Below are 16,764 nucleotides of genomic sequence, written 5' to 3' on the forward strand. Positions count from 1 at the left end.
AGGGACGGTTTTTACGCTCACTGCAGGGATATAGATACCGAATGAATCACAGCCCTTGCATCTCCCAGACCCCAGTCCCAATTTCTACAAGATCCTGCTTTTGTAATCGGATATCAGTCTCTCGAGGAATGGAAGGGGGTCGTCGGAAGAGCAGGTCGAATGGAATGGTTAGAGTGTGCTGCGAGACGGTGATATTATCGCCAGTCTTCTCTATCACACAGGATTGTGTGACATGGGGCCGCTGGGAATTGGAATCCCATTCCCACGTCTGGATTGTGATCATGGGCTTCCGGGGGTCGACTCTGATGGTGATGGCCATGTTTGCTTTCCCCCTGGTGGGATCCACCCACATTCTTGCGTCACTGTGCAATTTTGTTTCGGGCTCTGAAAGGCCAGCCTCCAGGACTACCGAGGGCCGGTTCGCAACACCACGAGAAAGCCGCCTGGGGCCCCAGCCCAAATCCGGCTGTTTCGTGTTTCCGCCGCCGACATTGATGCTTGCCCCTCCGTATCTGAGGATTGCTGCTTTGTTGAGCCCCATGGGCTGCAAAGCTTCCATTACTGCATCGTGAAATACCCCGGTAACCTCAGAATGCTCGGGCAAAGTCATTCTCAAAATCAATATGTGAAGTGTCGGGTTATAGAACTGACGAACGCCAACGTTTAGCTTGCGGGAAAAGTCTCTCCGGAACGAGGGCATGTCGATGGTCATAACAAAGTATTCTGATATGTCAAGAGAGTTATCAATTGGTTCAGACTGGAGATGGTGTAACGAGTGCTCTAGGCGGTGATGTTCAAGCCTTGCGATTTCCTCAAATTGTTCTTTCCCTTCGTAGGTATATCTGTTCGTAGAAGGAGGCAGGTCGTCCAGGAAGTCTTCCACGTCTCTTCCATATCTGACGCATTTGAACCCAGTCATTGTTTCGAGGTGTCCTTGCTTTCCTACTATGAATAGAGTATCCAGGAAGGAGCACATAGACGACTTAAGATGTAAAGAATAGCCCTGGAGGTCTATATAAGTACCTAGGTACCTACCTAGGAGGTATTGGTGTGATTGGGTTACCTCATAATGTGTACATGATGTATCTATATGTACCGGACTTTCCCGTTTTCCTATTTGGGCTGCCACCTTTTAAGGATGCTCAGGTGCAGGCTCAACAAGTAGATCCATGTTACCACGCGCTTGTGTCTGTAATCACGCTTCATTTATTTACATGTATAATGACTACCCAGGTATGAGGGCCCAGACTTACAACATACAGTGGGTGAATTCCCACAGGACTTTGTTGTTCGCCAGTGAATCTCGTTCTATGCGGGGTGTTGGCCAATAGAATATTGTTCCTTCGCGTTGCCCGGGGACTGCGGGGCGGCAAACCACCAAATTATCCGATGCCCTAACTTCGGACTACATCTGTCGACTACAGCCCAGGAAATAATGGGTTTACTCAGGAGTGTCTCAGAAAAGAATTCTTGTTTCTATCTCATAGACTCTGTTTTGACTTGAACCACGTTTATCTAGATTCTACTATCAACTTCATTATTGACTCCACAATTCTTACAATGGCGAACTATGGCCCCGAGTATACCGGATCCAAGCTCTCAGGGCACGGCTTGAAGTTCCACAACTGGCCTGGACCCGGTGAGGCGGCAGCAGAGCACTTCGGACTCTCCCATGCCGTGATTCTTCCTGCGAATGCTCGTCGTGTGTTGATTGGGGGTCAACTCGGTGTTCGTGACGACGGCACTATTCCTGAAGATCCCGCTGAAGAGGTAGAGGTTGCCTTTGAGCATGTGGAGCGTGCTTTGAAGGCCGCTGGATTTGGAGATGATGCCTGGGAACACGTTTACAAGGTGAGACACTGGGAATGAGCACCATGGGGATGATGCTAACTGGACAATTACTTTTCTCTTTCTGTTTAGATCAATACATACGAAATTGCTGCAGATGGACTTCGAGATGGCATTGGAAAGGCGGCTGCGAAGTATCTCAAGTCAACTCGCCCAGCTTGGACTGGTGTTACTGTTGCCTCCTTGGTGATGCCCGGCCTTCATTTCGAGATTGAAGTTGAGGCTTATCTGCCAGATCTGTGAGGACTTTTTCTTTGATTCTTTGATTCATTGGTTTAATGACTTCCAATTTTGTAAATACTGAAAGATTGATGATTCATACGCTTGCTTTAAGCTCACCTTTTCTGCTGATAAAGTGGCCGTTGAACTTCCCTACTTGGGCTAGCTTTTAATTCTCTACATAGATTAGATCTGAATTAGGCTCGTTAAAATGATAGAACCAATACCCGACGAATAAATCATGTTATTATATGCTATTTGGGGTCTCCTACTACTCGAGTTTCTACTTTGGCTTCATGGCTTTTGCCTTATAAGAGACGCTGACCGATACCGGCATTGCTCGGGAAATCCTACATGGATTACGAGTCATGAGGCTTTGTTTCAATAAGCATTTGTCTTATTTCTAGAGAGCAACGCAGGGTAACATATGAAATTGACTTGGATAATGCCCAGGTGGAAATGCTGTGTCTAGAAACGAAGTAGATCACCACATTGCTTCTAACGAGGGAATGTTATAGAAACCAGCCGCGAAAGATCGAACAAAGTCGAATTCCCCACATGAACCTGAGGGTCGATGTCGACATCATCGGGCTCGTAGCAAACTAAGTGAATTTTCCGCGAAGTGGATTTGTTCACGCTGCTTTCCGGGTAATTATGTGACTGGCTCACCCGTTGACCTCAGATTTTGTATAAAATGCACGTCTTATCCGAAGAATTCGTGGAATTCGTGAATAAAATCTTCAATTATTTTAGAAAAGCTCATTTAATTTAGACCATCATGAGTTGGTTGTCAATCCCCAAGTCCTCGCACTTTTCCCTCCGCAACATCCCCTTCGGAATCATATCAACCGCCACTTCCTCGCAGCAGCGACCCGCCATTGCAATTGGAGAATATGCAATTGACCTGGACGCCTTCGCCAAGGGAGGCGGTTTCAAGCCCCTCGAAGCCGTCTCCGAACACCTGTCAGTGTTCTCATCTCCCTCGTTGAACGCCTTCGCTGCCCTGGGCCAAGGTGTCCACCGCACCGTGCGCAACTATCTCCAGCAAGTGCTGGCCGATCAAACACCCTACCCCAACATCCTCAAGGAAAACCAGTCCCTCCAGACATCTGCCCTCGTCCCTCTGAAAGAGGTCACTCTCCACCTCCCCCTGGAGGTAGGCGACTACACGGACTTCTTCGCAGGCATTAACCACGCCTTCAAAGTCGGCTCGCTCTTCCGCGGTCCCGCAAATGCACTGCAGCCAAATTACAAACATGTCCCGGTGGCCTACCACAGCCGCGCATCGTCTGTTGTGGTCTCTGGCACACCGGTTCGCCGACCGTGGGGCCAGATCCTCACCGATCCCAAGGCGGAGCCTAAAATCCCCGAATTCATCCCATGTCGTCGTCTGGATATTGAGCTCGAGCTTGGCGCGTTCATCTGTCGCCCGAGTGAGTTCGGCTCGCAGATCAAGATCGAGGATGCCAAGGAGCATATCTTCGGATACGTTCTTATGAATGACTGGTCCGCTCGCGATATCCAGACGTGGGAGTATGTCCCGCTTGGTCCGTTTAATGCCAAGAACTTTGCCACTACTATTAGCGGTTGGGTCGTTCTTGCTGATGCACTTGAGCCTTTCCGTGTGCCTGGTATTGAGAACTCGGCGGAGATTCTGCCTTATCTGCGTGAGATCGAGAAGGATTCTCAGTATGATATTCGGCTTCAGGTGGATCTTGAGAGTAAGTTCCTCTAACAATGTGCATGGTCTGTGGCATGAGCTGATGATTCTGTTACAGCTAAACAAGGAAATAACACTACAATCACCAATACCAAGGGAAATAACCTGATATGGTCTTTCCCTCAGATGCTGGCCCATCATTCTGTCAGTGGCTGCCCTATGCGCACCGGAGATTTACTTGGCTCTGGAACAATTAGTGGCGAAGGTGACAACGAGAAGGGCAGTTTGCTGGAGCAGAATAGCGGTGGTCAGCAGACTATCAAGCTCAATGGATCTGAAGAGCGGAAGTTCCTTCAGGATGAAGATACCATTCGGATTTATGGAGTCTGTGGTGATGAGGAGCAGGGATTGGTTGGATTTGGAGTTTGCGAAGGACAGATTCTTCCGGCTCTTTCGCTATAAATACCTCCCCCGGGATGCGATACTAAAAATTCTATATTGATCATGCTGCCATTTAGAATATACAATTTATGAAGATTCAAGACAATTCTGCAGGCTCTTGTACGAGGTGTTTGATACCGAGTTGATTTGAACTTGAGAAACAAGTCTACGCTAGAAGGTCTATATAGTCAAAAATAGCATATTGAGATTGCTAAAAATCCTGTGCCTTTATTGACCCTTAGCCAATGCAATAACCTTCTTTGCAGCCTCCTCAAACCCATCAAATGCATGCAGAGGAAGGCCACTCTCCGCAATCTACAAATGTTAAAGTCAGCAGCCAAATGAGGATTCTGGAAGTCCAGATCAATTCTTACCATCTTCTGCCCCAACTCCTCATTTGTACCTCGCAGTCTCACAACCACTGGAACCTTCATATTCAAATCTCGGAAAGCCAAGATAATACCCTCAGCTATCATGTCGCACCGTGTCAATCCGCCAAAGATATTGACGAACACGGCTTTGACACGCTCGTCGGAGGTAATCACTCGAAATGAAGACTTGACAGTCTCTGAAGTAGCCTTGCCACCGGTATCGAGGAAGTTCGCGCAGTGACCGCCGTGAATTGTCAGAGCGTCAACGGTATTCATAGCAAGACCGGCTCCATTAACTGTGCGAGATGATTAGCAAATATTTTCTTCGATAGCCATGAACCAAAGAAATGATGTATACCTAGTGTGCCAACACTGCCTTCACCTTCCAACCTGCTTACTATCAGCCGCAATCCAAAGTGAAGACTATGCTTCTACATACTTAACATAAACAATCCCGTCCTTCTCGGCTTCAACTTCCTCCGGGACTTCTTCAGAGATGTTTCTCAATTTGTGGATATCCTCCTGGCGGCCTGAACTACGGAACGCAGCATCGTCGAATCCGAACCGCGCACTGTGGACTTCCAGAGTCCCATCAGCGGAGATGCCAACCCGCGTCTCCAGAACGAAGGCTTCTTTCTCCTTGTAAATTTCCCAGAGGGCTTGAACTAACTCTTCCACCTTCTTGTTAGCAGAGGCTGGGAGGTTCAAGTGCGAGGCTGCAGTAGCAGCAATGGGGCTATCATTGAACTTGGTCTGGGTATAAGGGAACGGGATTCTCAGCGACCGAGCTGGTTCAGACTTGGCAGTCGGTGCAACAATGATGCATGGAGATAAAGCTGTTCGGTCGACTGTGATAGAAATTGAGAAATCGGACTCAGAACTTGACTCGTTCACACGGACGGATTTCTGCTTGAGGATGTCGAATGCTTGGAACTGCTTGATATAGAGGCTACGCTTGTGCTCAGTAGTCATTCTCGAAGTTGGCGTAACTCGTCTCATAGTGTGAAAGCCTCGCTTTTGAGACCTGGTCCCTGAGATTGGCTGTCCTTATGTCAGTATACCTCAGGCTGACAAGACACAATTCACTCACATTTGTCCCAGGGCGACTAGACTGGTTAGCCAACAAAATCTTCATTCCCTCCCCAAACTTCTCTGGATGATTGACCATCACCGCACCAGCACGTTCAAGCGCTTGATACTTAGCTTCTGCATCTGGTTCCCCGGGCGCAACCCAGGCGCCAGCATGTCCCATAATCCGCCCAGGGGGCGCTTCCAAGCCCCCAACAAGCGCCATTATAGGTCTGCACGTAGTCAGAACGCAACCCGAAAACATATGAGAGATCTCTCAATCAAAAACAATAACAATAACTCACTTCGGATCCACAGTCCTTCTTCGATAATCCTTAATCCACTCAGCGGCATCCATCTCCGCCGTCCCCCCAATCTCACCAACCAAGATGATACCCTCCGTATCAGGATCATTCTCAAAGATAGTGAGCGCATCCACAAAATTGGTGCCAGCCAACACGTCCCCACCCATACTTATACAAAGACTCTGCCCGAGCCCAGCTCGAGTCGTCGACGCCACAGTCTCATAGCTCAGAGTCCCGGACTTAGCTACAATACCCACATTCCCCGGCGCGAAGCAAGGCAATGGCTGGAACCCGATTCGACATTTACCGATAGCTGATATAATGCCGGGGCAATTTGCACCAACCAGACGAGTTTTAGACTGCGTTTGGAGCATGGAGTGGATCTGATAAAAAATAGTTAGTAACGACGCCATTCCACCCTCGCTGAGACGGGTAAGAAAACCCTCTTACCCGAAGGATGTCGTGGATCGGCACATGTTCCGCCACAGCGACGACAAGCGGGATTTCAGCTTCGATGGCTTCTTCGATGGCTTTGGCGGTCTGGTTCCCCGGAACGTAAATTGCCGATGCATCGGGTTTTGCCCGTTCCTGGGCCTGGGAGGTAGGTTAGCCAGTTGGTTTAATTTCATGTCCCCCGAAAGAACAATCGGTCTATTTCTCATACCGCTTTGACGGATGGGAAGATGGGCAAGCCTAGGTGTTCGCCTTCCACGCCTGGCTTGACGCCTCCTACGATCTTAGTGCCCCATTCTAAGGACTCTTTGACATTGGCTGTTGCCTGTCTTCCTGTGGTGGAGGTCAGCAATCGTTCTTTTGGAACGTGGATCGTACGATCAAGGCGAATACTTACCTGTGAATCCCTGGAATAATACTTTCGTATGCGCGCCAATCTTCAGGTTTGGTAGTGTGTCCGCATAGCCCGCGGTGAGGGGGGTGGTTGTGAAGCCCCTTGTTAGAGGAGCTCGTAATGTGCGGGGTGCCCGTTTCGGCAGTGCGTGCAGACTCATGGTGCTCATAGAATACACATGGAGATTGACGATTGATTCGTCAGATTGGCTTATATACAACTGCGGAGTTGGTCACAAACCGGGGAGGTGATGGAATATATGTCAAGAAGGCTATTGAGTTAAGTCGGCTAATCCGGTCTCGGTGTCCCCACAATTGCCGAGGGCTTTTTTATACTTCGGGGTTGACATCTATACTTGTAGACTGAATTCATGTCATGGTTCATTCTCTCATTGAACTAACTATAAATATTTGTGCCATAGTTGGGCACAATCAATACTCGTTGAGATGAAGTTTCTTGCCCACAAACCTGCGTCTAGCAGGCTTCTCCCCACGTTGTTCCCGTTCCGCACTGAGACCCTTGAGAGCATGTAGAAGCATACCAGCATCGAAGAAGCCATCTAATAGAAAACCACAGTCAGTAAGAGTGTCCCAAATCAACGGCACTGAAAGGAAAGAAAAGAAAAACTTACATCCTCCCATTCCATCGTCCTCCAGATAACTACTCTCGGCAGCCGAGGTAGGCGTATCAGCACCATGTGCACCACCACCTCTTACAATTCTGCCACGACGATTCGAATCCGTCTGCAAACTCTCAGCCATAGCCTCAGTCTCTCTAGCACGACTCGTGCGCGGACTCTTGGTCTTGTGATTCGTCGCACGCAACAGCTTCCGAATCTCAAACAGATATTGTTCAAGAGTGTGCATAAGACGCGATGTCTGTCTGTGCTTAGAGCTAGCGCAGATGGAGATCGAGTCATCCTTAATAATATAGCCGATACCGAAGCCGTCGGCGGACGTGGGGCCGAAGCCGAAGTGCCGCAGACACGGGTTGCCACAGTTCGAGGTCGACAATACTGTGGTGTTGATCTTGTCCCAGCCTGCGTCGGCGAAGATAGCTGGTGTCGGAGCGGTTATTGTGCGGTAGCGTGCGCTGCTTCCCACCGAGAAGCTGTCTTCTGAAGGGGCGGGGGAGGAGAGTCGGGGTGATTCGATGCCTTGACTTGGTGTTTGAGATTGTGAATCACCCGGACTGGAATATCCGCCCGTTGAACTGGAGTCTAGGAAGACGCCTTCATCAAAGGAACGCTGCCAGAGGCAGTAGAGGGCATAGAGGTGACGGTCCGGGCCTTGGCCCTTGGAGCATTCTTTTGTGAGAGCAGTGTGCTTCTGGCATGCGGTGCGAAGGGCGTCGACCTTTTGGTCGGGGGAGTTCTCGCCCCAGAATGCTGTGACGAAGTCGAGACATTCGGGGGTGACAGTGCGGATGGCTTCCGTGCGTCCGTGCAGGAACATCTTTGTCATGGCTGGTTCGTAGGTGTTTTCGAGTCTTCCGTAAAGCCCATAGTATGCGGCCTGGAAGGCCATTTGGATGAATGCATCTGGAGAGAAACCCATTGAGGTGATAAAGTTCTTGCCGAAGGATTCGAAATCCAGGACTTGGAATTCGTGTTGGTAGAGCAAGTCTGAAAGGTGGGACTCGGCGAAGCGAATCGCGATGTTAAGCTCGGGTGTCATGTCCCATTCGAGTTTGCGGGGCGTCGTGCTGACGTTTCCGAAGCTGTGCGGGTCACGCTTTGAGGGGTCGGGGCTAGTCGTTGCCCAAAGGCTTGGGGACCGCCCATTGATAGTTTTGGCGAAACGGAGGATGGTGTCGGTGTAAAGGTCGCTAGCAAAGCGGAGTACCGTGTGTCCATCCACACCAGTGTGTTCGAAATTGATGCCCGCGCTACCGTTCTTGCAGACAATGATTTGCAGTTTGTCATACCACCGGTTGGTGCAGGTTCCGACCTGGACACCCTTGATGACCTCGCTTGTGCCGCAAAGCATGTTAGCACAGAGCTCGGCTGTTGTTGTTGGCTCTGTGTAATCCAAGCAAAGAATGAAGAGCGCAGTGTCCACAATATTCAAACATTCGGCATTGTTGGATCCTGGATCCTTGGTCATGATATCCCGAAGTCCAGACCAGACCTTCCGATTCTCCGTGCTGAGTACGCCCAAAGCTCCCTTGGCTGCATGATGAATGGAAGTTTGTGTCGCATCCTCGATAATGACTTGTAAGTTAAGCGAGATGTCCTTTTCACTCATAATCAAATCGCTATTGTCATCCAAAACGTCGAACCAATAAAACTGGCCCCGACACATGACAACCATATGCTTGGCAGAAGGGTTCTGGCTGATGATACAGCCATTCTCGGTAGGCACACGTGCCGTTCCAAATAGTCGCGAGTACTGATACATGCAAAGAGGTGTTCCTCGCACTTCATCAGCCGGCAACTCCTCTCGACGCACGGCTCGAACAAACGCCAATGCCGAGACCGCCAGTGATGCGGCTCTAGTAACCTGGTGGTTTCTAGCGGGAGTCGGATCATCCTCCAGGAGGAAGAATGGATTGAGGTTCAGAACGACAGCTGCGGATGCTGGTTAATTTGGATTCAAAGCGAAAAAGGAAAGTTACACTCACGATTATCGAAGTTCAAGTAAGAATCATACCCTAAGTTTGATTAGCTGACATTCATCTCTCTTTGTTTTGGGCTTTGGATAGACCTACAGAACTGCTCAATATAACTTGTCTTTGAACCAGCATAAGCTTTTAGCCGCTCTTGCAAAACAGGACCATCGGTTTTCAAAAAGTCCCGAACAGCGGCCTTGCTATCTTCATGTTCACGCGGGGATTGCAACGCGCGTAGAGCTTCCAGGTGTCTGCGGCAAGTATCCTCTAGATCTGGAATAGGTAGCTTGGGCAGCGCATCCTGGTGTGCAAAAGTCAAGCCCTGGCTTTTGGGTGTGTGGGGTTTGGCAATCTCTTCCGAGGGTTGCTTAGTAGGTAAATTTGGTCTCACGACCGCGTGAGCTGGGGAGTCGGATTCGGAGTTCTTGGTTGTGTTTGCGTTCATGGTGTCGCCTAGTGGTTTGGGGGCTGTGAAAAATCGGACTGCCGTTGAGGAGTAAGACATGATGTTAGATATATGCAATCTTCCGAGGCAAAGTACAATCAAGCGTAGCGACTAGCGAGGCAAGTGGGGATGGACAAGAGGCGAAGGGCTGTGCGGTAAAAGTAGTGGCAGTCTTGGAGGCAGTATGATGGCATTGATACTATGTCATATGCAGATGCAGGCAGATGGAGAGGTAGAAAGATGATAGACAAGAAAATGAGAAGATATGCACGAGATATAGATCATGTAGAGATAGGAAGACAGAGTGCCACGAGACCAACAGAGAGTATGCGGGTAATCTTTAAATGCATGTGAAGCATGGAGTATAGAGCACAAGCGACGAGTGTGGAACCAGCCCGGCTCGGGCCTAAGGGGAAATCGACATGAACAAGAATGGAGCAATGGACTTACAAGGCACCGTACAGCGCAAATTATTGGTAAAACCGGCGTCCGGGTTGGTGTGACCGGGTGGTACTGTGGAAGAGCGGAATGATAGCGCCGGAGAAACGGATGAGGGTTTGGACCTGCGGCTTGTCAGAGGTCAACTAAGTCCAGCCAAGAAACACCACGTAGACAAGCATATAGTATTTTGATCTCCCCGGAATATTTGTTTCAAACATAAATGGAGCCAAGTGCTTGCAACTCGGATATGGACATCACATCTCTTTTCCATGGATGGGAAGAAATGACCGAGTCTTGTGGTAAGGCCCCTCACCCCGTGGGGAAGTTTTAAGAGGCAATGATAGGGCAGAATGAGAGATGGGTCGGACTAAGAACTCACTTGGGCCGAATGATGCGCACTGCAGTTGCTGCAACACGTTACTGCAGGAAGCTTAGTCTGGGGTATGGGATGTACAAGCCGAACGGGGGGTTATGCTTGGGACTGGAAGGGTTGAATATTTTTATTATAAACAATTAATCAAAAATTGAAGATCGGGATGGAGGAAGTGGTTTGCCGCGTATCCGACACAGAAGACTCTCGAAATACGAGGCTGTTCTCGGAAATGGTCAACGTATATCGGCATCGACTCTCCGCGATGACGTTTCGGGCGAAGGGACCGGTCATGCGGGGAGCGTGGGATCACGTGAGCTACGTCATCAGGCGGACCTACAACTACAAGGGCAAAACCTACAAAGGGGTTTAAAATGGCTTGGAAAGACTTCATGAGCACGCTCGAGTTGCATGCAGTGTAGCACGCTCGGGGAAAAATATAGAAAACAAGACGCCGGAGATTTTGTTATCCACAGGATGAACCGCCACAATATTCGTGGCAAGACAGTCAAGAATATTCACAATTGAACGATAATATCTGCATTGCCATAGATTCTTCAAAGTGGGAAGGACCAGACACGCTTGCATACATACAGCATGGCTCACAACGGCAGAGGAGTACCCGGTTTCGGATGATGTACAACACGAGGTGCAGCCACACGAGAGCATCGGGGAAACCCACCCGCAAGGGTAGAACATGCAAATGATCAAGAAGGTAAAGGATAAGGGAGACCGCACAGCACAAAGCGAAGAGGAGAGGCATATCGAGAGGGAAAGCAACCAGCGGGTTCGAGGGCTGCTGAGTCGTCTATTGGTTCAGAACACTCCCGCATGAGGACGAAATCATATGCGGCCCCCTCAACCTAACATCTCCATCTGCCCCAAGACATTTAAGACGGAGGTGCAACGTTATCCGCGTACTCGCCCTCGTAATTACCGGCGGGGAAGTAGTTGCAGACAGTGAAGGGTGAGTTGGGAATGCTGGATTCGCCTTCCTTCAACGAAGCGCAAGTGTAGGTGTAGCAACCGACTTCACGGGTGTCCTTCCAGACAATCTGGGTGAAGTGGCCCCAATCCAAAAAGTTGGTCATATCAGGGTTAGCCTGGCCGTATAATCCCGAGAATAGAGGCTCTTCATCGCTGTACATCATCTGAGAGATAATTTGCTCGCCGACCTTCGACTGCTCAATACCGTATCCGATATTTTGACCATACTGTCTTTCACCGATAGAACTAAGGAGGTTAGTATGATTATTGAGAGAGGAGCGTACCGACTGTATACTTACGTGTCGTGCTCATAAACACAGCGCATGGCGAGGGTCTTGGCACTTTCGGTGAGGGAGTCGGACCATGTCAGAGCGTCGGCACCGTGGGTGCTGCGGTGGATGTTGTGGTTGGACAAAAGCGACTCCTGGTAGGAACCGCCGGCGCTGGCAGTAGAGCTGGTGCTGACGGCAGAGGTGGCAGCAGCAGCAGCAGTAGTGGTAGAGGCCGAGGTTGCCAAAGAAGTAGCAGAGGAGGTCACAGCTTGAACGGGCTCGACCGATGAGGTCGCGGGGGCAGTCACGCTGGTTGTAGCAGCAGGAGCCTTGGACTCGGCTTCAACAGCAGGCGCCGCCGACTTTACTTCAGCGGGGGCGGCCTCCGACTTGACTTCAGCGGGGGCGGGCTTGGACTTGACCTCAGCGGGGGCGGTCTCGGCTGCGACGCCGGTCTTCTTTGACAGATCGACGGTAGGGGCGGGAGTTTCGACGGGCTGAAGAGTGGAGGCAGGCTCGCTATTCACAACGACGGCACTGGGGGCATGAGTGGGCCACTGGGTGACGGTCTCGGTGACGGTGACGGTAGTCCATTCGGTCGTGTACACCTCCTTGTGGACGAGTTTGGCACAAGTGCCGACCGCCAAGGCGGCAAGGATCGCAGCGGAACGCATTGTGGAATAAAGAGATAAAGCGACAAAGGAACTTCTCCAGGAAGTTCGTTGAGAGGGTCGGGGATTAGGTCAAACAGATCGACTGTTGACAAAGGAATGTATCTCGACTTCGTAAAAGAATGACAAGCCTCAAATCCCTTTCTTCAAAGAGTGAAAGAAAGACAGAAGCTGGAAAGAGTGGAAGCGTGAAGTGAGGGCGAGATGGGGTTGGGATGGGCTTAAAGTAGAAAGGAGAGGGCCCTGACAGGGGTGGGGCCGTGCAAACCAGGAGATTAATTTTAAAATGAAGAGATGGAGAGACACTGCGAGAAGTACGGAGTAGGTTATCCTTGAATGGTTCTATTGAAATCAGGTACCCAGAGGCTCTTATTGCTTTTTCTCTCGCTTCACACTGGGGAATCTCCAACCTCTTCACATTCGACGTACATAACTCAGCGTGGCACATTCCACGAGACATTCCAAAGACCGTTGTGTTCTATTGGGGCCACACCCGAGGCGGCTGGGCGAGATTTGAAAGGGGCTTCACACAAATTCCCCGGGTGCTGGGCATCGATATCTGTAACGTCGTTGAATGAATTAAGGATTAAGATTAAACGACACCATGTCCACGGGTGTGATGTGTCCCCTGGACACGTCCCATGGGTCGCAACGCACAGCTATAGCTATGGAGTACTCCCTACAACATAGACTATTCCCAACTGAAAGGCAGCTAATGCAAAAGTACCGTGGATTCGAAACGAAAACAATTCCGTTGAAAGCTAGAACCAGATATACTCTGTATATTGGCCTATGTTGTATGATCAAACCAGGGGAAAGCCAGACATCTCAGGAACAATTTCAAATGGCCCCGACCAATCGCGGCACAGAAAGTATGAAACTCTCCACCCCCAAGCCGCTAAGGAAACTTGGCTCATAGGCGCCTGCGGTAGCGTGCACGGACGGATCTGAGATAGATTACTTGAGTTAGCCCTCGTTTCAGCCACTCATTTCACTGGGTCTCCGGTGCAGAGATCTCTACTCCGTAGCACCCAAATACGGAGTAGCATTCGGGAAATTAATGATTTTCTTCTAACGGGGTTTCGGGAAAATTGTGAGATGGTCCCTGCCATGACTGTGAAGAAAAGCGAAGTCACCTAAGTCCGGCAATATTTTTTTGAAACCAATCAGATGCACCGACGGCACGGAAAGGTCGGGATGCAATGGAGTACATACATATTGGCACTTGGCGTCGGGGTACAGCACAAACGGGGGTAAAACAGGGCGCCTAGAGTAAGGGGGAACAAATAAAATCATGATCAATTGATATTTCCAGTCCAATGTGTATGTTGTACGATCACATCTGATGATCTCATATATTGTACTCCGTAATCTTCAACATGCATTTTGTAGGCCCCTGCAGGGTCCAGGGAGATTCGCGTGGGAGGAACAAAAAGCGTACGGAGTACTCCGTAGAAGCCAACCCCAATGTCCAGAAACGCCAGGCACAACATCCTTAATTAATATTTGAAAAAAAAGCCCACCAATCGTAGCGTTCATCTAGAGATCAATAGTCTGGCATCGCCCACTCTCACAAACCATCAAGTAGTTCTTGGCAGGTTCGGAAGCCTTCAGATTCTGGAAGAGCGAATTGCGGGATTTGAGCCAGAAGGACTGGTTCCCCACAAAATCTTTCAGATGAGAGGGGCGGATATCAACAACCGAAGTGACCACGATGGATGAAGACACGGCCACGCCCGCTTCGGCCCGTACACGTCGCCGGATGAGGTCACGTGTCGCCACCGGCTCATCGTTCCGACGATTGTCGCCGCGCGAACTGATTAGCGTGGAGACATCGGCAGTAGAGAACACCCCTGTTACTGTACGAGTGCCAATCTGGAGACCCACGATCACGTCCAGCATCCCAACGAATAGGAATGGGTGCTGGATAATCTCCACAGCGAAGGAGTTGCAGGTCTGTCGGGCCAAGGTCCGGTAACTCTCATCCTCGAGCAGGGCAGCCAGGCGCAGCAAATTTCGCGAGATGACTCCATTGACTGAAGGTGTCGCCGACTCGGTGCCGGTTTTCAAACGGAGGAGTGGCTCCGGCATACCGGCGGATGGGATTAAGGGTGTGCTGTAGTAACCGGTGGTTGTAGAGCCACTCTGGGCCAGGAAGTATTCATTGAGGTACTCTGAACCCATGAAGTTAGCCATTAAATCCCATTCAAAGGGAAGGGGTAGTTCTTACTCTGCAATCGCTCCGCAAATTGAAGATAGCTGTCATCGTAAGTAGCATCATACATGTCCAGCAATCCGCTAGCCAAGTATGCGTAGTCGTCGGCGAAACCTGGTGTGTCTCCGCGTTTTCCATCGCGGTAAATGCGCCATAGCTGTCCCGAAGCCTTGTCGAAAAGGTTGTCCTTGATGAAACTGATCGCCTGTGCTGCTGCCTCACGACATTGAACGGCCTTGGAGCTCTCAATCTCCTCGAAAAGAACACTGCATTTGGCAAGCGCACCAATCGCTAGTCCATTCCAAGCCACGATGATCTTATCATCTAGGTCCGGGCGCCCCCGTTTTCGTTCGCGATAATCGTGTAACTTCTGCTTTCCCGACTTAATAATCTTGACCACTTCTTCCTCGCTGAGACCAAAGTCTTTGGCGAGCTTGCTTGGTGTGGCACGGATAGACAACACATTTTGGTTCATGAACTCATCATGCGGGTCATATTCAGGTGGCACGTTGCCATCAGGGAGTACACCCCAGTGTCTAGCACATACTGGGGCATCCCGTGGGCCGAGCACTTGAGTGAGCTCCTTCAGTGACCAGACATAAAAAGCACCCTCCCGCTTTTCCGAGTCGTTTGGATCAGGATAACTGTCTGCATCTTCTGAAGAGAAGAACCCTCCGGTCGGCGACTGGATCGGGGCGCTCGTCAAGTAGGCAGCCAGATCGTATACAGCACCCAGCAGCTCGGGGTCGTGAGTGAGCCGGAAAGCGTCCACGTAAACATCCAACAGCTGTGCCTGATCATAAAGCATCTTCTCAAAGTGAGGGAGACCCCAGTCTGTCGTCACGCTGTACCGTGCAAATCCATGGCCAATATGGTCTCGAATCCCACCGCGAGCCATATTCACTAGTGTTGTGACAGCCATGGCGGTTGCTTGCTCGCATTCATCGTGCCCCACGATGTCTGTAACCTGACTTGGGTAGGCACCGAGCCGGAGTAGAAAGCTGAGATTGGATGGCGTAGGGAATTTGGGTGCGCGGCCAAACCCACCATTGATCGAGTCATATCGAGATGCGAAATGTTGATATGCTTCTTCCAGAAGCTCTATGTCCATCTCCTCGTCATCATCGCGTTCACCGTGCTGCGAATGCGTCCCTTCCTCGGCAAATTCTCTGAGTTGTTTGGTGATTTCTTTGGCACTGTCGAGACAACGCTGTTGTTGTGTCTGCCAGACATCTCTCAATTTCTCCAAAATCTCCACGAACCCGATTGCCTCGGGACCTGTGAATGTGGTTGAATTTGGGCCTTGCCAGTAAGTGCCGCCAAACACAGGCTCTAGGTTGGGAGTCAGAAACACATTCAAAGGCCAGCCGCCAGAACCTGTTGTGGCTTGGACATAATTCATGTAGATGTCATCAATGTCTGGTCGCTCTTCACGGTCAACCTTGATTGGCACGAAAGATTCATTCAAGATTGAAGCCACCTCTGACGACATAAACGACTCTTTTTCCATAACATGGCACCCTAGACGAAATTAGAATACCGCCGACCGAATAAGTAAAATGTAACCCACAATGACATGCGGAGTAACCGATACTAAGGAAGATCAAACGGTTGTGCTTCTTGGCAAGGGCCATAGATTCAGCATCCCAGACTTGCCATGCTACTGGGTTGTTCATATGTCCTCGGACCTGATATCTTGTTAGCGTGGCAGACATGGACCCCCGAGAAGGCCTCTCTCACATAGGGAGATCTGCTCTCCTGCAAGCGATTGACCATTTTTGGCCCCGTGTCAGGTACATCATGACGCGGATGTGCGTGATTGATCGAAGCCGCCATTGTGACCGGTTTCCAAGTTTCTTGTTGGTTAGAGACTAGAGGTCCGTCAGCCCGAGGCCCAGGAGGAATTACTAACGGAATCCGGCAGCACCTACAGTACTCGGGCTTAGTAGCTACCCCACGCGAGATCAAATTCTAATGAGATACAAGTGGAGGGG

The 16,764-nt window shown here is 50.2% G+C and overlaps 6 protein-coding genes across 6 annotated transcripts; 2 read left to right on the top strand and 4 right to left on the bottom strand.

The window, feature by feature from the left end:
* Window positions 1–46: 46 nt before the first annotated feature.
* Window positions 47–976, bottom strand: N7457_000591 (uncharacterized protein; the record flags this gene model as incomplete). The annotated part of the gene is made up of 1 exon (XM_057171659.1): window positions 47–976. The coding sequence occupies one exon, from the start codon at window positions 974–976 to the stop codon at window positions 47–49; it is 930 nt and encodes a 309-aa protein (XP_057035562.1).
* A 584-nt stretch (window positions 977–1,560) lies between these two features.
* Window positions 1,561–2,091, top strand: N7457_000592 (uncharacterized protein; the record flags this gene model as incomplete). The annotated part of the gene is made up of 2 exons (XM_057171660.1): window positions 1,561–1,851; window positions 1,921–2,091. The coding sequence occupies 2 exons, from the start codon at window positions 1,561–1,563 to the stop codon at window positions 2,089–2,091; spliced, it is 462 nt and encodes a 153-aa protein (XP_057035563.1).
* Window positions 2,092–2,845: 754 nt separating this feature from the next.
* N7457_000593 (Fumarylacetoacetase) lies at window positions 2,846–4,189 on the top strand (the record flags this gene model as incomplete). Its single annotated transcript, XM_057171661.1, has 2 exons — window positions 2,846–3,788; window positions 3,846–4,189. The coding sequence occupies 2 exons, from the start codon at window positions 2,846–2,848 to the stop codon at window positions 4,187–4,189; spliced, it is 1,287 nt and encodes a 428-aa protein (XP_057035564.1).
* A 207-nt stretch (window positions 4,190–4,396) lies between these two features.
* On the bottom strand, window positions 4,397–9,874 carry N7457_000594 (ATP-grasp fold subdomain 2; the record flags this gene model as incomplete). The annotated part of the gene is made up of 13 exons (XM_057171662.1): window positions 4,397–4,483; window positions 4,543–4,835; window positions 4,898–4,929; window positions 4,979–5,580; window positions 5,630–5,840; window positions 5,913–6,295; window positions 6,363–6,506; window positions 6,577–6,698; window positions 6,763–6,860; window positions 7,228–7,318; window positions 7,391–9,328; window positions 9,382–9,411; window positions 9,469–9,874. The coding sequence occupies 13 exons, from the start codon at window positions 9,872–9,874 to the stop codon at window positions 4,397–4,399; spliced, it is 4,437 nt and encodes a 1,478-aa protein (XP_057035565.1).
* Window positions 9,875–11,515: 1,641 nt separating this feature from the next.
* On the bottom strand, window positions 11,516–12,558 carry N7457_000595 (CAP domain-containing protein; the record flags this gene model as incomplete). The annotated part of the gene is made up of 2 exons (XM_057171663.1): window positions 11,516–11,858; window positions 11,912–12,558. The coding sequence occupies 2 exons, from the start codon at window positions 12,556–12,558 to the stop codon at window positions 11,516–11,518; spliced, it is 990 nt and encodes a 329-aa protein (XP_057035566.1).
* Window positions 12,559–14,094: 1,536 nt separating this feature from the next.
* On the bottom strand, window positions 14,095–16,606 carry N7457_000596 (thioredoxin domain-containing protein; the record flags this gene model as incomplete). The annotated part of the gene is made up of 4 exons (XM_057171664.1): window positions 14,095–14,729; window positions 14,786–16,291; window positions 16,341–16,458; window positions 16,511–16,606. 4 exons carry the CDS (start codon window positions 16,604–16,606, stop codon window positions 14,095–14,097), a joined length of 2,355 nt encoding a protein of 784 aa, XP_057035567.1.
* Window positions 16,607–16,764: the final 158 nt, after the last annotated feature.

Source organism: Penicillium paradoxum (assembly GCF_028828445.1).
Source record: "Penicillium paradoxum strain IBT 22861 chromosome Unknown utg000002l_segment0_segment0, whole genome shotgun sequence".
NCBI classification, from domain to species: domain Eukaryota; kingdom Fungi; phylum Ascomycota; class Eurotiomycetes; order Eurotiales; family Aspergillaceae; genus Penicillium; species Penicillium paradoxum.